The sequence below is a fragment of the Grampus griseus genome (assembly GCF_964374135.1).
Source record: "Grampus griseus genome assembly, chromosome: 3".
NCBI lineage: Eukaryota > Metazoa > Chordata > Mammalia > Artiodactyla > Delphinidae > Grampus > Grampus griseus.
The window spans coordinates 30,323,205-30,344,911 of NC_139019.1; the positions used below are offsets into that span (position 1 = coordinate 30,323,205).

The 21,707-nt window shown below is 35.9% G+C and overlaps 1 protein-coding gene across 1 annotated transcript in view; it reads right to left on the reverse strand.

Annotated features, from left to right (window-relative positions):
- The window catches only part of CPLANE1 (ciliogenesis and planar polarity effector complex subunit 1), a gene marked incomplete at its 5' end in the record, with an annotated part of 123,074 nt that extends 101,899 nt beyond the window's left edge, over window positions 1-21,175 (reverse strand). The window contains 15 exons of the mRNA XM_082650872.1: window positions 2,472-2,645; window positions 5,937-6,101; window positions 9,227-9,307; window positions 9,506-9,714; window positions 10,253-11,022; window positions 11,196-11,351; window positions 11,518-11,767; window positions 13,863-14,045; window positions 15,073-15,176; window positions 15,598-15,754; window positions 17,230-17,336; window positions 19,100-19,332; window positions 19,730-19,849; window positions 19,968-20,103; window positions 21,095-21,175. Of these exons, the coding sequence (XP_082506998.1) occupies window positions 2,472-2,645; window positions 5,937-6,101; window positions 9,227-9,307; window positions 9,506-9,714; window positions 10,253-11,022; window positions 11,196-11,351; window positions 11,518-11,767; window positions 13,863-14,045; window positions 15,073-15,176; window positions 15,598-15,754; window positions 17,230-17,336; window positions 19,100-19,332; window positions 19,730-19,849; window positions 19,968-20,103; window positions 21,095-21,175 (2,926 nt within the window). The remainder of the gene's footprint in view (window positions 1-2,471; window positions 2,646-5,936; window positions 6,102-9,226; window positions 9,308-9,505; window positions 9,715-10,252; window positions 11,023-11,195; window positions 11,352-11,517; window positions 11,768-13,862; window positions 14,046-15,072; window positions 15,177-15,597; window positions 15,755-17,229; window positions 17,337-19,099; window positions 19,333-19,729; window positions 19,850-19,967; window positions 20,104-21,094) is intronic.
- Window positions 21,176-21,707: the final 532 nt, after the last annotated feature.

The window sequence follows — 21,707 nt, forward strand, 5'->3', positions numbered from 1 at the left end:
ATCATAGTCTAGTCTCGGGCATAGGAAAAGAACACAAAGTCTTCTCTCCTACTCTCTCCTCTAACTGGGAAGATATTTACGTAGGGAATAAAAAGGTGTGTCTCTGAGCTTTTATGAACATTTATGAGTCTGCCCAGAAACAATTCAATAACTCTGTCACTTTTCTTCACAAAGTGTGATAAATATCAGTCTCCCTTAGGTATGTAAAGTCATCTGTAAAGATAAAAATCATTAGCAAAGAGCAAAAGTCCTATAAATATTGTAGGACAGAAAGATAAGAAATTGAGATAAATCTTCTGAATACCAGGATTGTACTTCTTTTTTTTTTAAGATTTTTCTAAAAACCACATGAGGGCTTCCCTGGTGGCGCAGTGGTTAAGAATCCGCCTGCCAGTGCAGGGGGCACAGGTTCGAGCCCTGGTCCAGGAAGATCCCACATGCCGCAGAGCAACTAAGCCCGTGCGCCACAACTACCGAGACTGTGCTCTAGAGCCCGCAAGCCACAACTACTGGGCCCACGTGCCACAACTACTGAAGCCCACGTGCCTAGAAGCCACCACAATGAGAAGCCCGTGCACAGCAACGAAGACCCAATGCAGCCATAAATAAATAAATAAATATTTTAAAAAATTAAAACCACATGAGTTCTGCCTCTCTCCTTCAGTAAAATTATATGGATTAAGGATACAATTTGTTATCAGAAACATTATTACCAAAAATAGGGAGCACAAGTAGTAAATACCTCACTTGTGACAAAATAAAGAGAGCTTAAATAAAAAACTATTGTAATAATTAGTGTCAAATGTACAAGGAAATAAGTAATATCCAACTGAGAGGTTCAGTCAGAGGAAAGCATAAAGTGAGAGAAAGAAGCACAGGCTGTTCTCAGGGAGAAAAGGACGGAGCACCAGCTGAAACTGAGTTAGTGGCCAATGGAGAGGGAAAGGGGAGAAGGTAGATCCTGGAAAAACAGAGCACCTGTTTCTCTGTTTACACCAGCTCCCTAAGAGAAGCCATAATCAGGTCAGGGCCAACTTTTCTTCCCCAGGGAAGCAGACACCTCTGAAAAGGAACCTCTAGACAATTTCCTTTCTGATCCTACCTTACATATAAGGCTCTCTAGGGTCTAGAAGCTCCTGAAAACCCTGACGACACTAGAGTCTAACACTACTGTTGAAGCATCCAAGTGGGTGAGGACAGTCCTCCACTCCCACCCACACCCTGAGAAAATTAGAGTCCAAACACATAGTTCAAAATCCACAGTTCTGTGATTAAATCTGATGACCACTTGTTGCTACTTCTATTAAACTTCTAATTATATTATATCTTGTACTACTCTATGTGTGCCTTGTACATGTTTATCAGTTCGTGTTATTTCCTGCTTAAAGCCCTCCAATAACTTCCCACTGTACCTAAAATAAAATTCAGATTTCATACCCTGGCTTACATCACCTGGCCATCTATCTCTGTCTTCATCTCATACCACTCTCTACCTCACCCTCTGTGCTCCAGCTACACCAGTCTTTCAGTTTCTCAGACACATCAAGTTTGTCCTTGCTCTAGAGCCTTTGCACAGGCTCAGCATATAATGCTCTAAGTCCTATGCGTCCATGGCTGGCTCCTTCTTGTCATTAAGAGTTCAGTTTAAATGTCACCCCCGCAGAGAGCTCTTCCCTAAAGTCACCACCTCAACTACCGACTCAGTCACAATACATTTCTCTACTTAGTTCTCTGCATAATAATTGTCACCATTTGATAGATCTTTGTTTATATATGCATCTATTTAATTTTCCGTCTCAATCTATTAGATGTACTTCCATAAAAGAACAGGTATTTCATCTGTTTTGTTCATGGCAGTTAGGATAAATCTGTTCCAAATGTCAAGACAAGACAAAACTACAGATGTTTTCATATTATTAATTTCATATGGTGCAAGCTAATATATTTCCAGCACCTACAACACTACTTGACACATAGCAGGCACTAATAAAAATTATTGGAATGAATGAATATCATAGAAATCTGTGTACATGCTTATTTCCATTAGGGTAGGGCAGTTACCTCACACAGATTAGGTAAATTTTGACTCTATTAATGAAATGATTAAGTAGAGCAAAGAAAATGATTCAAATAAAATTATAAAAGTAAAATGTCCAAATAAAATTAAATTCTAAATTAGCGTACTCAAAATTTGTTAAATTACATTTTTATAGCCCTTTTACTTTAAAAATGGAAACTTTATAAATGCCAATGTGTCCAAAATTCGCAATTTAAAAATACATATTCAATAAAAACAAGTCCAAAGCAATTACCTTTCTCAGATTATATTCATTTGTAAACAGTCACTTGTGTATCTCCTTAGCGTTCAGGCACTGAGCTAGAACAGTTTTATTTCCATGGACTAATGATCACCGTATAATATGATTTTAAATATTACGTGCACAAACAAGGTGAGAAAATTATTTGTTTACCTGTTTTAATATGAAGGGGAGGAAGAACATTCACATTGTGAGGTGGCAAAATGCAAAGCAGCTGATTGGTGAAATAGGAAGCCATGAAGCGGGCCATGGACTGGACAACCCTCACCGCCGCTTCAGGATGAACGTTTCCAGTCACTCCAAACTCACAATGAGACTTCTCAGGAACTGCAGGATGCACCAAATGACCAAAGGAGATTCTGATCAAACTATCAAAAGTAGTAATATTTAAGTTCCCAACATTATGCAAGAAGAAAATTACAACTTTTTTCTGAGAGGAACACCCATGGCCTACACAAGTTAATTTATAATAGCTATCTACACTTCTTGAAGACAACAGAACAAAACTAATTAGCTCGTAATTATGAGCACATACACTTAGGAACTCTTTTAACCTCAAGCTACTAGTTTTACCTAAAAACATGGAAGGATCTATACAAACAATCCAGCCATAATGGACTTGCAAGTTTAGCATTTCATTATTTATTTTCCCTACTTTCTTCCCTTTCTAATTTTCTTTCTTTAATGAAAGGAGGCAGGGTTTACTACAAAGATAATCTGAAAAGCACCAGAGCAGTGATTCTTCATGCTTTTTTCTGTACCATTAGGTCTGGATATTATGATATACTTCCATTAGTAAGAGTAAGTCCTTACCATAAGATTCTTCTGGGAGGTATGGACAAAAGGAACACGTGGAGTGGAGGGAGAAGGCAGGGGAGGGAGAGAGTTACATCACTATTTCTAGGGTGACTCTGATATAAACTAGTAGGAGCAAACATGTGTCATCCCTATTTGAAAATCAAAACTCAATAATATAAATTGGCATTCAGATATATGTAAATAAACAGTTAAAACTATTAAACACAGATAAATACTAAGTTAACATTAATTTTTATAAAATGTATGGCCCCAACAATGGCAAAGTATCTTTCTTTCTCAGAAGTCACTTGGGGGGAATTCCCTGGTGGGCCAATGGTTAGGACTCCGTGCTTCCACTGCAGGGGTCCCGGGTTTGATCCCTGGTTGTGAGAACTAAGATCCCACAAGCCACGTGGCACAGCCAAAACAAAAAAATGAAAAAAAAGAAAGGAAGTCACTTGGTAGGTATTCACAATAATATTAAGTTCGATATGTGTATGGCCATTTCTATCTTGTCACTTCTTGGAAGCTTGTGCCTGGTTTCCTCTGGACTTCACCCCATGCTCCTTTTCCCTTTGCTGATTTTGCTTTGTATCCTTTCATTGTAATGAATCATAGATGTGAGTACAACTATACACTAGGCCCTGTGAGTCCTCCCTGTGAATCCCTGAACGTGGGGGTAGCCTTGGGGACTCCTGACCCAGTAGGGATATGATTAATATACTCTAAACAACTGTCATTAAAAATTAAAACAAATACATTACAATAGGTTCAACTTATCTTGAAATTTATTATCAAGTCATGACAATACTACCGAAAAAAAAAAAAAAAGAATATCAGTCAGTTAAAAAGTCACACATAAAAAAAAAAAAAAAGTCACACATAAAAGTCTTCCACTCATACACAGCTACCAGTCCTTTTGGAGGGCAATTTGACACCAGGCATCAAAAGTCTTAAAACCATGGATTCTCTTTGATCCTGTAACCTCATTTCTCAAAATTTAACCTAGAGATATTATTAGTAATGTTCACAAAAATTTATGTACACTACAGCATTATTTAAAACATCAATAGTAAATAGGTGGCACCAATCTAAAATGTGCAATAATGAGGAAAAGGCTTAATAGGTTTTTAAAAAGAATTATTTACATTGGAAAATATTCATAATATTAAGTTTAAAAGATTATAAAACAGAATATACATACATAAAGGTATATAGACAAAAAAGGGTAGATTAAGTGATTTTATTTTCTTCTTTAAACCTTTCCATATTTAAAAATTGTCTAAAATGAACTTGTACTACTTCTGTAATGAACACAAACATTTAAAAAGACAAATATCACCAAAAGTAAGAAATCTATAAACAGTGGCTGCATATGACATCACTTATATGTGGAATCTAAAAAGATGATACAAATGAACTTATTTACAAAACAGAAACAGACTCACAGACATCGAAAACAAACTTATGGTTACTAAAGGGGAAAAGTGAGGGGGAGGGATAAATTAGGAGGTTGGGATTAACAGATACACACTACTATATAAAAACTAGATAATCAAGAAGGACCTACTGTATAGCTCAGGGAGCTCTACTCAGTATTCTGTAATAACCTACGTGGGAAAAGAATCTGAAAAAAAATGGATATACATATAACTGAACCACTTTGCTGTATACCTGAAACTAACACAACATTGTAAATCAGCTACACCCCAGTATAAAATAAAAATTAAATTTTAAAAAAATGCAGAGAAAATATGAATACCAGAATAAAAATGTCATGGTATTCTACCATCTATCTCACCTCAAAACAAACAAAACAAGGGGCTTCCCTGGTGGCGCAGTGGTTGGGAATCCGCCTACCAATGCAGGGGACGCGGGTTCGTGCCCCGGTCCGGGAAGATCCCACATGCCACGGAGCGGCTGGGCCTGTGAGCCATGGCCGCTGAGCCTGCGCGTCCAGAGCCTGTGCTCCGCAACGGGAGAGGCCACAACAGTGGGAGGCCTGCGTACCACAAAACAACAACAACAACAACAAAAAACAGTGGCTGAAGCCAAAGAAACCAACACTGTTCTGATAAACTAGTGAAAATCAAAGAAAGGGTTTTACGTAAGAGATGGGCCCCACTTCTCAAACTATTTTTAGAAGACTTTGTAAACTAACTTCTTTTGATCACTATTTTCCATCAGTAAAATGATGTTCTAAACCAATAATCAGTTATTAGAAAAAAACCAAAACAAACAAACTCCATTAGAGTCATGAACTCCATTTAGAAAGTTCTGATATATTGAGCCGTTCTGACACATTCATACGCATAGTATATATCTAATGGTCTACGACCGTATAACTATTGTAACTATATTATGTGTTCATTCATATATATCTTTTACTCTGGTTACTGCTTAATTTAAATACACCTCTTTTAAAAAGGACAATCTAAATATTCTGCAGCCTATTAAGCAATTTTAAAAAGACTCAGAATACCTCAGAAAGAGATTTTCATCACTTTACTAAACAACCTTAAGCAACCATTAAAGAAAATATAAACATATCAAGGAAAAGTACTTGGGTACCGGATATTATGTCTAACAAATAGGGCTGTGATACAACAATTGTATCAGTTCAGCAGGCAATTACTGCTAAGCCTAGAGACCCAAAGATTAAAAACAAACAAAAACATGATCCTTGCTACTGAGAAGCTGACAGTCCAAAATTTACCACAATAGGGCAGAGCAACCAACTTTTATGTATAAGCAATTTCATATCTACACTTATAAATACAAAGTATTAATATTAAACAAACTGATTTTTGAAAAGCATACCTGAACAATCTTCCTCTTCTTTTACAGGTAGGTGGGACCATATCAGTATTTCTCTTACTAGCTGATCACATAATCCTTGAGCATCATTTAAATTATAGTTATAGAGGTGGCAGTACAAAAGGGAAAGATAATAGCGTATCTGAAGAAAACATATCCTTCTTCCTCCTTAAACAGGGAAGAATTACATTTACGTTAAAAACATGTTAGCTAGGTAATGTTCTTGAGCTAGGTAGCTAGGGTAGACAGGAATGTTCGGTTTATAAAAATTCATCAAGCTGTACATTCATGTTATGTGAACTTTTCTGTACCTGTTTTATACTTTAATAAAAAACAGGTAAGCATTATTTTGTTCTTTTTCATTTTAAGTTCTGAACAATTTTATTTTCTTTGATCAGGCCCTAGGATGACTAAGAATTTATCCAAAGAGAGGTGCACATCCTCCTTATCTCGGTACTAAGGTCCACTAACGACATCTATCTCAAGTACACATGGTATGAAACAGAAGGGAACATGCTAAAAATAAAATTTTTTTAAAAACCACACAAGAAATCATACAAATATCAGACTGTCAAAGAGACTTTCCAAAGGAGAAGAAACACTATCCAATAAGATAGGAGTCCCTGACCACTGCCTTCAAACATCTGAAGGGTGCTTAGGACTGAGACTGCTGGCTGCCTACTCCTTATCTATTCTTTCTAAGTAAAAGAACTCTAATTTTACTTGAGGTTACAATGCACCCAGATCACAGTTTCTTGCTAGATATGGCCATGTGAAAATATGACAAGTTCTGAACCAAGAGATAATATTGTATAGAACTGCTAGAAAAGCTGCTTAAAGAGAGGTAACTCAACTAGGAGGTACACCCTTTTCTTGCCCTTCCTGCCTTCCTCCTTTCTGTTAACTAGATTATGTACATGATGCCTGAGACTTCAGCACCCATCTTAACTCAGCTTAAGACTGGAAGCAATGCACTAAGGACGACGGTGTAGAAAAACTAAAGGAGCATGAGTCCTTGATGAGACCACAGAAACACCGAATCAGCCCCAGACTATCAACTTCTGGCCTCATTTCCTAAGAAAGAGAAATAAACTTCTTTCTTGTTGAAGCCAGTTATTTTCAGTCTCCATTACAAGAAACCATACCAAATGGATACAGTTGGAAAATAAATTAAATGAAAAGGTCTACAATGAGACTCACTATGAAAACTTTTCTTCATGAGAACTTATCACCTTGAATGTCACTCTTCTTCATCCAGTTGGACAATCCCCAAATCTGAGAACTACAGTAGACTTCTCTACTCAAGTCCAATTGATCAAACCTCTTAAATATCTGACAAATGTGACTTCTGTCCTCCAGTACTCTTGATGTTGCTTTGGTTCAGGACCTCCTCAACTAACTGTCTTGCTTCTAGGTAAAACCCACATCTCTACACCACATTCCTATGAATGGCCCTCCATAATGTATTGAAGTGATCTTTCCAAATGGCCTATATTTATTTGAAAAGTTCTTTTTCTTACATATAGTATCTTAACTGACCCCACTGTCTTCAGGATAAAATCTTAATCCCATGGCACTGCAGAATATCTTCCTTTATCATCTGTTCTCTACCTCTCACTTTAGCACTCACCACCCTATCCTCAATATTACACACATATTTCAAATAATCTGGTCCTGTTAAAACTACCTGCACGTTTACCAAACTGCCATGGTTTCCCATGCCTTTTTGCTTTAGGAATGCTATATCCTTTGTTAAACCATTCCCACTCCTTCAATTGGACAATTTTCACTCAATTTTAAATGTCAGCTCCTCCAGGTTTTCCCCAGACTGATGTTTGCACTCCAGCTCAGACTGTGTGCTTTCCCGGAACCTACCATAAAACATAATTAGAAACATGCTAGTTGTTTAGGTGATCTATCCTCCAGATTGTGGGCAACTTTAGGGTAAACTTGTTTATTTCAGTTATTCCTATTGCCTAATACACATAGCAGGCCCTCAATAAATACCGGTTAAGTAGATAATGAAACATATAAAGCCACATCAGTCAGAAAATAAATTTAATAATTGGCCAAACCTGACCAGGTAGTAGTTGCAGTCAAGGATAGCTCCAAGGTCACTATCTGAGAACCTCTGTCATCTTACTCATACCCTCAGCCCTATATCATAAAAGCTATCACCAGTTTCTAGAATCCACACCCCTAGATTCTCATCAAAACCTCGATGCAGGAGACCTTCCCTGTTGGTCCAGTGGTTAAGAAACCGCCTTCCAATGCAGCAGACACAGGTTCAATCCCTGGTCGGGGAACTAAGATCCCACATGTCACGGGGCAACTAAGCCTGCACACCACAACTTCTGAGCCTGCGAAACGCAACTACTGAGCCCATACGCTCCAGAGCCTGAGTGCCACAACTAGAGAGAAGCCCGTGTGCTGCAATGAAGATCCTGCGTGCCGCAACCAAAACCCAATGCAGCCAAATAAATATTAAAAAAAAAACTCCATGTAGCCCATAATAAGTCTAACTCACAAGAAATTCTTTTTTTTTTTTAATTTTTTAATCTTATTTTATTTTTGGCTGCGTTGGGTCTTGGTTGCTGCACGCGGGCTTTCTCTAGTTGCAGTGAGCGGGGGCTGTTCTTCATTGCAGCTTCTCTTTGTTGCAGAGAATGGGCTCTAGGGGTGCGGGCTTCCATAGTTGTAGCACGCAGGCTCGGTAGTTGTGGCATGTGGGTCCAGTTGCCCCATGGCATGTGGGATCTTCTCAGATCAGGGCTCGAACCCGTGTCCCCTGCACTGGCAGGCAGATTCTTAACCACTGCGCTACCAGGGAGGTCCGACAGGAAATTCTTAAAGTTGAATTACTTAAGGGCAGAGAGCCTTAGCTCCATGTTTCTATAAGTCTGTAATAAGGTGACAAATTATCTGACCCATAGTTTCTCGTTTAGATACTTACAGTGCACTAAATGACAAAATATATATTTTTTAAATTTGGGATTAAGTCTCATTTTTTTCCCTATCAACAATCAATCACAGGTTCCATCACTAATCAAAAAAAGGACAGAGGAGCCTTATCTATGGATAACAGAAAAAATTCTTGGTGCTACAATTTCCAAGACTAAGAATAATTTTAAATAACTATTTCTGACAGTAAAGGTACCTACAATATGTATTCTATTTGAGCATTAAGAAATTGTGAGCACTCAGAAATCTGAAATAATTTTGAAGCTCAACAGCATGCTAGAATATGGTCCTACCAATATTATGGCAAATATTATTTTTTAACACTCCCCTACCTTTCTCTTGGGTTTCTTGAAGAGCTTTCTTCCACAGTTGAACAGACTTTTCATATGATCCTAATAGGAAACACTCTTCCCCTACAAAGTTTTTAACCAAAAATTAGTGCTGGTTAATTAAATTCCTTTATAAACACGTACTTGTTTTAAAATTTAGTGGATACAACTCCACCAGAAATTATTTTGAAAAGCAAATAATTGCAACCAATTAATAAAATCAAAGTCCAACTAACTATATCACTTATTCCTGGAGTTAGAAATTGTTTATAAGATACTGACCATTGATAGATTTAAGTTCTAAGGTCTGGTTCAAGAGAACTCCAGCAGTCTGCAATTTAGCCTGTATATGACATAACAGGGACTTGACAGTAGATGCTTCATGTGTCATCTTTTCAGTTAACTGTATGTCATCTTCAGGAACTCTTTGACTTAATTGTGTTTGATACCATAAAGTTTTTCTGTACAATACTCTCCAGAGAACAATCAATCTGCACACAAAATCAGGTAATCATAAGAATCAAATTTCAGACTAGGGATAAGAATGAGTATAGCCTCCTCATTAGCCTTTTTATTTCTGCATGTATTCTTCACTGAGGTAATAACATGTATACAAACTGATCAGATTTAAATATAGCACAAAGTCCACGGATCAAAAAATGCATATTTTTAAAACTTTCATAAATGCTTTATGTACCTGTGGTCATTTTTCTATAGTGCTTATCTAAACCAAAATCCTTCAACAGTATCATGGATGCCCAAGACTAATAAAATATATGTGTTGAATAATATCTGGCATAAATTCTATAACATAAAATCTATAATGCTGAGTGCTAATGGGTACAAGGTTTCTTTTGAGGGTGATAAAAATATTCTGGAATTTGTGCTAATAGTTCTACAAGCCTGTGACTATACTAAAGATCACTGAATTGTACACTTTAAAATGGAGAATTTTACAGTATGGGAATTATATCTCAATTTTGAAAAATCTATAAAGCTGATGGTCTCCTAATATTAAAGTCATTATACCTGTGTCCTGGCTGTTGAACAAAATTTAATACTTGAGGACGAATCTTGAAAGACGAATTCCAAGACCAGTTTTTCCGAGCACCACTATCTTGAAACATTTGAAAAATGGGCACCACCAATGAGTCTTGCTTTGCTGTTCTACTTCCATCAGTTGATGCTGAAATAACTTCTGGTTGAAGACTGTATACGCCATTTAAATGATCAGCTACCATTCTGAGTAAATGAAAACAGGCTAAAAGCTTCTTTGAGAATAACTGATTCTGTTGTTGCTGTGTCAGCAAAAGCTTTATAGTATTTGAGGTCAGCTTTACCAAATGTCCTACATCTTGTCTGTATCTCATATCCCAGTACTGGATTGATAAACACTGATGAAAAAGTTGAAAGATACAAAGTACCCATGCATTATGTCTTGGGCTCTTGCTTAAAAAAAGATCAAGTTTGGGGAAAGGACATTTTATAAATTGAAGAATGTACAAAAAATGAGTGATACAAACTACTGTGTAATTTAACATTAATTTTTTTTCTGTCACATTTTTTGAAATTCCTATAGTCCATGCTGCAAGGAGATTTTTCTGGACAGAATGCAGTTCTGTAACAGTTTTATCTGTCTCCTCAGTATTATCTTTTGCATGTATGGTATCAAACATAGAAGCAAATTCCAGTCTTCCTTCTTTGGCACTACTAAACAATAGATCCTTCTTTTGGTTCCAAAAAGAAAATAAGTTGTTTGGAAAATGTTCGCCTTCATTAGTTTCTTCGGCTTCAAAATCCTAAAACATGAGTGAAAAAAATTATACTTAATATCATTTGATTCCTTACAAGTAGAATCACTTTAGTGCTCTCAAATTTCTCTTCCCTTTAATGAAAGAAAAAGAAAATATGTTTCTTGGAATAAAGTCAATACGTAACTGTTCAAAGTAAATAAAACATTGTTACTAAGTACCTGCAAATCTGCTGTTTTTTCATTTAACTTCATTGTTTCTTCTGCCTGCAAGAATCTGGGAACAGTAGAATCAGCTAAATTTTCATTTCCGTGGTGTTTTAACAAGCTAGATCTTAGGGAATCCAGTGATTGCAAGTTCAGCCCTTGGTCTTTTGGCTATAGAAGAAAAAAGATTTCCAGAGCAAAATTTTATCGATAATTGTACTACAAACAATTAAAACATCTACAGATAACTGTATACAATCCAAGGCTGTCAGTACAGTTTTAAATTTGAAAGGACTAAGAAGTCAACTTTTACTAATCGTACCAAAAAGCACTATACCTTAGACAATATCAAACTTTGGTATGTTTTCTCAAGCCTCTGTGTTGAATCAAGTAGAAGGGATCTCATGAGCACTGATGGAGACAGATTATCAAGAAATCGAAGGGTTGTGACCATGTATCCATCAGAAATAATGAGGTAGGGTAACCGTGAATGTGCTTTTATAGAAAATCTCTGTCTCATAGGGTCACTATCAGAAGCTGATGAATCTACAGAATTATCTGAATCTTGAAGTGTAAACTGCTGTGGTCTAGCAAACAAACACCAAAATTCAAGAATTAGTAAGAGAAAAATCTTAAAGGAAACAATTATGTTATTCCAAAGAAAAAACAAAACAATTAAAAGTTCCAGAATGATGAAAATGCAAGCAAATTAAATGCAAAAATATTAAATGTGCATATATCTATGAGGAAAACATAAGTGATTAAATAATACAGAGGTTTATGTGTTTTTTTAAAATTTTCCCAGCATTGTGGCACTTACTGTCTTGTTTTTAATCTAGTTTTATACAACCTTTTCCAGAAAATAATTGAGGCACTTCATTTTTACTATTGAAGAGTTAGTTACCTTTCCTTCTTACTATCTATTTAAATATACTTATAAGAATATAATTAGGAGCTATAAGTATATTTGTTATTAAGGAGGAGAAAGAAAAGAAACAGAGGACATTTGGAGAGGATGGTGATAAGCATAATTTTATCAGCTTAAGATTAAATCTGACTGAGTTTCCACGTAAGTGTAGTTATTTATTGTTATGGTGGTGTACCTGATTCTGATTACTTAATATCACTGATTATTAACTTTGGAGCTTTATAACTATAAAGAGAATAGCAAAAATATAATTTTTTTTCTGGTTAGGAAACGAATCAAATATAGATTTTATTAGCCAAATGATCCACAATAGAAGATTGGTTTCAGAATGTACATGCTGTGAAATTTATAAAACCATTAAAAAGTGACTCCATGGGGCTTCCCTGGTGGCGCAGTGGTTGAGAGGCCGCCTGCCGATGCAGCGGACATGGGTTCGTGCCCTGGTCCGGGAAGATCCCACATGCCGCGGAGTGGCTAGGTCTGTGAGCTGCTGAGCCTGCGCATCCGGAGCCTGTGCTCCGCAACGGGAGAGGCCACAACAGTGAGAGGCCCGCATAACGCAAAAAAAAAAAAAAAAAAAAGAAACTAATATTGTTATAAATGTTATATAAAATTTTTAAATTTAGAGGACAACACACTAAAATGCTAATAATTGTTATCTCTGAGGAATAGGATTACAAGTCTCACTTTCTACATTATTTAGTTTTGTAACATCTGATTTTTAAGTTTTTTTAAAACAATGAATATGTATTACTTTTGTAATCAAAAAAAGCAATCCATTTTGAAAGGCCCTAAATACTAATTTTAAAGGAAAATATGAGGAAATTTAAGTCAATTATGAATCAGACCATAAGAAATAAGGAAAAACACTTTCACTGCACAAAGTGACAAGTTTTTCCATTAGAATTTTCTATTGCTAAAAATTAAGCAAAACTTTTTGCTAAATATAATCAAGGACACATCCCTCCTCAGTTTCTTTTCTATACAGCAAAGGGAATGGATTAATTTCAAAGACCTTTTCCAATGCTTCTGATTTGTAAATAGGTGTCTATATGTGTCTAGCCATATATAATAATATCAACATCAATAACAGCAAATATTTACTGAGCACTTATTTTATGCCAGAACTGTGTTAAAGCAATTTATAATTATTTATCATCTTACTTCATTCCCTCAACTCTAAGAGATTATTACTGTCATCTTCATTTCACAGTAAAAGAAACAGAGTCTTAAGAATAACTTACCCAAGGTCACACAACTAATAAGTAGAAGAACCAAGGTTTGAATCTTGTTCTGACTCCAAAGCCAAAATGCTTCATGATCTCACAATTAAAAATTAAAATATGGCTAAATTCTAAAGTCTACTACCCATTTCCAACAACTTTTCTCCTTTTTCCCTCTGGGAGAAAAGTAGATACATATGCCAAGTTAATTTTTATCTAAGTGCTCTGCTTTTGAAACAATAAAAGATATATCACACTTCTATTAATTTTTATATCAAAGAAGTTACTTTTTTTAGTGCTACTGAATATTTAAATAACATATACTTACATAGTCACCATGTCAAATTTTCACCAGGATTAAGCCACAAAAAGAAACAGAAGAAAACTATAAATAAGAAGCGGATATTGAGATGACAGACTCAAAGAAAGAATAAGACAATTTGAAAGATGAAATTATATTAAAAAAATAGTAAAGTAATACCAAAAGAGAAAAACTTCTGTAAATAAATTAAAACAATTCAAATGTCTCACCTATATGTTATTAGTGGGTGAAGAGGAATAAATTCTGCTGGCCCAAATTCTATAGAGCAACCAAATGTAATTAACGTTAGCAATTCACCTTGGCAGGTCAATAAAACCAGGGAGCCACGTTTTAACACACAAGCCAGAAAAAGACTATCATGAGTCCAGCTGATATCACCTACCCAGTAGGACCTAGAAAAAGCAAGACAATATGTTTAGAAAGGACTCTCTACAATGTCTTTGACAATTTATAATGGCCAAGAAGGGGTGAGACGCTTCAAAATATAAGGTCAAAAGAATGAATAGTAGGCAAATGTCACATACATTTCATGTATTTTACTTCCCAGAAAAAAAGGTAAGAAAAAAGGAGTTTGCTCATAAACATCTACTCCATACAACATACAAATTAGAAATTTACTTAGATTCATAAGCAAATCATAAGATGAAAATAAGACCTAACAAAGTAAAGTTTTTGTCACTTACATTATAATTAGAACAACTTCTAATCCTAGTGGTGTCCAAAACTAAGATCTACTGGTAGATTTGAAGGTCACTACCACGCCTGTCTTCTCTGCAGCCTGCCAGAGCTCCACTCAGTAGCAGACTCCCTCTTCCTAAAGCCATCTTTACTACTCCTTAACTATCTGATAATATTAATGTTTCTTTCATGGAGACAAAAAAGTAGCTCCTCCTCATGTGAATGATGGACACCCTAAGTCAAACAGACCACTGAACTGAGACTAGTAATTCTTCTAGAAAGGAAATTTTGGGGAGAGAAAGAAAATAAAAAGGCAAGGCTGGATGAACCTGAAAACTTTGGAAATTCAGAGAGCAGCAGAGAAAACAATTCAGAATAGGAACTTAGGAGGATCCAAGAGGAAATTTTCCTACTCTATAATCCTTCATAGGTCCACGTGCCATCCAAAATCACCACTTATGGTACTATCCACCCGTATGCAGAGAATGCTAACTTTGTTTAAAAAGCTAGAAACACCTCAGCCTGAGTATATAATGGTCTTCCCAACCCAGGTTTTTTCATTTCAGCCTCTCTAACTTAGCCCAGTATTTCTCTACCCAGTCATAATTCAACTCTTCCCAAGATAACATCATCTATCTAAATATCTATTTAGACACCTACTGAATTATCAGTGCCTTAAACTTATTAAACTATTAAAAAAGAAATTAAAAACACTATTTAGAAATACAAAAGAACCCTTACCTGATAAGTGTAGCTGGAACCACAGGATTCTTATTACTACATCCTTTAAGGCTACCACAGAGTGTAACAAAATTCAGTGTGTTTATAAATAATACCTGAGTTGCCTAGAAAGAAAAAAAAAGATTAAAAAAACCATTAAAATTATTTTACTTATAATTCTGAAGACCTAGAGATCTATTATATCAATGAACTACCTAGTCTTTGCCAACTGGCAAGATAATACTGACCACCTGTAACTTTTCTCTCTTTTATACTACATTTTAAGAATATCAGTTACCACTTTGCCCTTCTTTCTTCCTTTTCCATTATCCTCTTTTCATCTCTGAAGGCCAAATTCTGAAAATTACGGCAGCTAATGTAAATAACTTTACCAATTTACAATGTCAAGGTGGATCAGAAAACACCAATTTAAAGAATATAAAGTAATACTAAGGAAAAAAACTATACTCGGGGGAAAAAAATCTCAAAACTGAACTAAACTCTCTCTTTTACAGGTTACTTCCAAGATAGATTATATTTACTGACCTTTGGGTCTTTCTGATTAAGAGTTACTGCCAGGGTAATGCCATCTCTTGAAAATGCAGAAATTAGAGCTCCTCTTGACTTTACTGATTCACATTTAGGAATCAGACTGCACAGAAGGCAATCTTGTTGTGCCCACTGAACATGGTATGTCAATGATCTAAGTAGTGAAATAATTGAAAACAAAAAGTATAGTAACTTTTAAATTAATATACACTTCATTACAAAAAATTAAAGGGTCCAACTAAATTCGTACATGTGCACATATATTTGGGGTCTCGTAGCAACTGTTCACAAGTTTCATCCAGGACACAAAAGAGCAATTGCTAGTTAAACAAGGTCCATATCAGAGTTTTGTTAATAATGGCATGTTCTGTAGCCAGCCCCAAAAACATCTGCATCCACTAGAAGTTTAGATACACATATTTCTACATTATTACAAACATTTTTACAGGTATTAAATAGGTGAGAAGAGGGGATTTTTAGGATAGTGACAATGTTCTATATTTGATATGAGGATGGTTACAGGCATATGTACATTTATCGAAGTCCACCTAGTTGTACATTTAAGATTTGTTCATTTTACTTTATATAAATTACACCCAAATAGAGTACTGCTAGCATAAAAAATAAAGAAAATAAACAGAAAAAAAAAACCTCACTATTTTACTAAATCTTAGTCACTATATGCTTTTAATGCATTCTTTCTATTTCATTGGGCTTTTTAAAATAAATAAAATTACTTTTAATTGAAAAAATACTTGAGCATTTAAAAAGTACAGTAGTAAATTCAAGTTATTTCCTTTTCAAAATTCAATTGATTTGGAACATCCCTGGTGGCACAGTGGTTAAGAATCCGCCTGCCAATGCAGGGGACATGGGTTCGAGCCCTGGTCTGGGAAGATCCCACATGCCGCGGAGCAACTAAGCCTGTGTGCCACAACTACTGAGCCTGCACTCTAGAGCCTGTGAGCCACAACCACTGAGCCCACGAGCCACAACTACTGAAGTCCGCACACCTAGAGCCCATGCTCCGCAACAAGGGAAGAGACTGCAATGAGAAACCCATGCACCACAACGAAGAGCAGCCCCCGCTCGCTGCAACTAGAGAAAGCCCATGTGCAGCAACAAAGACCCAATGCAGCCAAAAATAAATAAATAAATAAATTTATTTTAAAAAAATTCAATTGAATTACTTTTCAAAGGAGTTATTTTTATAGTCTTAAGACAAGTAAGACCATAGTCTGCTTGTCTGCCTTACGTTTTATGTGTTCTTGATTCTAAGAAGGGAAACAAAATTAAAACAAGAAAAACTTTCTATAATAGACATTCAAAATGAAAAGTAAAGAAACAGAACAATACTTACAGGAAGAAAGAATTTGTAAAGCCTCAGAAGTTGATATTCACATTTCACTTACTAATCTTGTTACGTATTTATGGGCCAAAAGATAACAATGTTTTAAAAGGGATAGAGGGACCTCCCTGCCGGTCCAGTGGTTAAGACTCCATGCTTCCAATGCAGGGGGCACAGGTTCAATCCCTGATAGGGGAACTAAGATCCCACATGCTGCATGGAGCGGCCAAAAAAAAAAAAAAGCAGATAGAAAACTAGGAAGAAGGAAACATTTACCTCACCTTATAGATGTAAATACATTTTCATGCCACCGAATTGCTAGAAATGTTAACTTCAGGCATTCCCCGGAATAGAAAGTAAATGAACACAAGCAGCAGTCTCCAAATAACTGTAGATAAATTTAATATACTTTAGTATATAATTAATCTGAAAATAAATCAAGAGGACCTAGAGATTGTCATACTGAGTGAAGTCAGACAAAGAAAGAGAAATATCGTATGATATAGCTTATATGTGGAATCAAAGAAAATGATACAAATGAACTTATTTACAAAACAGAAACAGACTCACAGACTTAGAGAACTAATTTATGGTTACCAGGGGGTAAGGGTGGGGAGGAGGAATAGTTAGGACGTTCGGGATTCACACATACACACTGGTATGTTTAAAATAAATAACCAACAAGGAAAAAAATAAAATAAACTAACTAAACTATAAATAAAATAAACTAATCCCTGAAAGAACAGCAAAAAAAACACAACCAAACAAAAAAACCCCACATATTTCTCATCATAAATAAAATAAATGAAACATATCAAGAGCCTGCTCATATTTTTACTCTTAACATGTAGCTGAACATTAAGCTAAAGACTAAGTAATTAATTTCTGAGCCACAGGCATATCTCAAAAGGGAAATCAAGGTGCAGTTTACTCTCTTAAGAAAACACAGCCTTTACTCTGGCTACAACTGGAAATATTCTAATATATTTATTTTTCTCTTCTTTTACAGTTACATATTATTTATTTATTTTTAATTAATTTATTTTATTTATTTGGCTGTGTTGGGCCTTAGTTGTGGCATGCGGATCTTCGTAGCAGTGTGCGGGCTTTTCTCTAGTTGTGGCTCATGGACTCTAGGGAGCACAGGCTCAGTAACTGTGGCTCTCGGACTTAGCTGCCCTGCAGCATGTGGGACCAGGGATCGAACCCACGTCCCCTGCATTGGAAGGTGGATTCTTAGCCACTGGACCACCAGGGAAGTCCTTATAGTTACATATTATTTAAGTTAGGGCACTACCCATGGGGGTGGAGGAAAACAACAAAAGTTCAAAATGTAATTTCTAACAATAGTAGATCGGGTAATTAAATGTTGGTCCATACACACAAAGAGTATCATGCAGCTATTCTGAATGCTTTTAGTTAATGAACGTGTTATTCCCTGGGAATTAAATGGCTTACTTAATATCACTAATTCTAGCTTTTTTAAAAATCCAACAAATATTTATTTATTATTGGAATATAGTTTCTTTACACTGCTGTGTCAGCTTCCGCTGTAGAGCAAAGTGAAATAGCCACATGTATACATATATCCCGTCTTTTCTGGATTTCCTTCCCACTTAGGTCACGACAGAGCACCAAGTAGAGTTCCCTGTGCTATACAATAGGTTCTCATTAGTTATCATTTTATATTTAGAAGTGTATATATGTCAATTCCAATCTCCCAATTCATCCCACCACCCCCTTCCCCCTTGGTATCCATCGATACATTTGTTCTCTACATCTGTGTCTCTATTTCTGCTTTGTAAATAAGATCGTCTATACCATTTTTCTAGATTCCACATATATGCGTTAATATATGATATTTGTATTTCTCTTTATTACAAAACTAGTTATATTCTAAAACTAGGGAAAAGTATAACTAGGAAGCTCTAAGTTCAAACCATTTTTAATACACATCTTTTAAAATGTGACCAAGAAATATAAAAATACCTTTTCCGTGGTAATTTCACCATTACTATGACAATTAATGATGCCTGGAGATATATAGCTATGCCATTACACACTCTGCTCAACAGCTTCCCAGATGGTGTCTGTTCTTAGAGTCTGAGATCTCCACCACTTCTATAATACCCTGTCTGATTTGGATTTTACCTCATTTTTTATAAAGACAGCATGTACTACAGCTTCTTTATCTTCAGTGGAAGGCAAATGAACTGCTTCTTCAGGTATGATCTGGGACCATTGGCCCACCAATGAAGGGCTTTTAGAAGATAAGATATTCTTGAATTCCAAATGTTCCCAAAGAAATATGCATCCAGAAGGAGTTATAAGCAGAACTCTTTTCCCATTGCCAGATACATACAAGTACAGTCTCAAAGAGCTTGCTAGAAAACAACAAAAAAAAGTAATTACACCTCTGAAGTCTGAATTCCCACAAAAAAGTACAAATTTTATCTATTCTGACAATAAGGAACCTAAATGATGTTTCCATTCAGAATGTAAAACTAAGGCACTAGTAATAAACTAAAAGTACAAATTATAACATTTATCATGTACTCATATGTGATATTAGGAACCCACTGTTATCACAGATATGTAAGGCATGCCAGATTTTTCTTCTTCAGGATGAACCTAATTGTCACAAATAAACACCACCAAAAAAATACTTACAGATATAAGGAAAAATACATATATATACAGATATATATATTTACACAGAGATCTATTTCTTTTCTCCTATATATCAAGTTAAACCAATTTAAACAAATAAAAATCTCCCACCTACTGCAGCTTTAATCATTTCTTTAGGCTTTTCAGTTGCTTGTATAGTTTTCAAACAATCTTGATCTTTGTTCCAGAGGAAAAGCTCCCCTGTAGCAAGTACCCCAGCCAGCCAGGCATCTGCTTCCAAAAAGGAAACGCAATACTTATAATCTAACATTTCCCTTAATATTACTCCCAAAATTATTTTTAAAAATACAGTTAATCTAGTCTTTTGAAAATATCAGTACTACTTAACCATTACTGGACGTTGTTAGGACTGTAACATCCTTCAACAAAGGCTGGAGACTGGGAATTTTCTTCTTTGTCCTTCCTGATAGCAAATTAATTTCATTTATGAATTTATCATCCAAAAGAAAAACAGCTTCATTTTCCTAAGAGAAGAAACATGTGAGAGACTTAAGAGATGCCAGAAGTTAATTCAGCCTCTTACCTAAGTAAGTTATCCCAGAAAAGAAAACAAAGTGACATTTAAGAAAGATTGTATATTTGTAACCTGAAGATTTTTCATTCTATCTTAAAGTACCTCTTACTAGAATTACTAGGTAGGATGACCTAACAGTTGCACTGAGATTTCTTTGGAGTTTAAAATTATAGGAGTGTCTTCCAATTCTGCTAGCCCAAACTGAGTTACCTGCTGTTATCTCATCAATCTGAACAGTAGTATGGGTAAGTTTTAAATTATCTACTTAGATTAAAATAGACACGGCTTCTCATTTCTGAAGCAGTGTCATGCTACTCCTAGACTTCAGTTTTAGAAAACATCGAGAAAATGATCTGAGCTTACTGGAAACCTTCCAGTTGGACACCACGCTGCTTCATCACCTGTGTGGGCATTCCAAGATTCACCAGGACACGAAACTCACCAAACATGTGCTTTTGCTCAAAAAGACCCTGTAGCTGGTAGTTTGCAGAGTGAAAGCCATGCTCATCCTCAACAATTGCAGAGAGGTCTTCTGGCTGTGCAATCTCAAAAACTGGGACTTGCAGGGTTAAGAAATTATGTCCCAGCATTCCCAGGAGAGCACAGCAGATGAGAGTGAGGATGATACATCATCCCAGGTCTCCAAGAGCAAAGCAACAGAGGACTGTGAAGAAGATTAAGCAAGTTTATGGAGAAAAGGAGCAAGAGAGTGATGAGAGTGGTGGCAACTCTGATTAGACCACAGAAAGACTGATGCTCCCTCCCCATCTCTGCCAGCCTGTTACCACACAAATACACAAAACCCTGCTCAGTAGGCAGGTGATCCTTCTACAGATGACATTGTGTTTTGTGAAGGCCATAGAACATTCTTTGATCTTAGAGGCAAAGCACACAGTTAACACATATTAGAACTGATATTGTATGATTAAAGAAAAACCTACCTGTCCCAACCAGGAGACTCGTGGCCAGGGTTTTTTCTGCTTGATACTCGTTGAAGTCAGAACTTCTAATCTTATCTCCATGCTTGCTGAGATATCAATGACCAATTAAGTCAAAAGTCACAAGATGCTGTAAAAATCAAAACAAAAAAATGATAATAGCCCATAATACTGAGGATCTTAATTTAGAATTTTCATAAAGTTTTAGTAGATTACTTTTTCATCAGCTCAAGTTAACTCTTTTTAAGATGCTGACAATTTATTCAGTATCTCATCTTGAATAGTCAGACAAAATGTATTTGCTTTTCGACAAGTTATTTCTCAGACTATGAAGATAAACATGAACTAGGAGAACATCTTGACAATAGAGTTTCTATGTGATTTGATTTTCTCAGTGTGCCAGGTTGTATTTTCCAAAGATGGCCACAAAAATACCTCCCACCCCATATGCTCTTCTTACACTATGACCTTAATACTCCTCTCATTGAGAGCTCTGGTCTATGCCTCATCCCTTGAATTTGGGTGGGTTTTGACTACTTTGACCAAGAGTAAAATGGAAGTGATGCTATGCACTTCCCAAGGCTAGCTCATGTAAGGCAATACAACTTTTACCTTA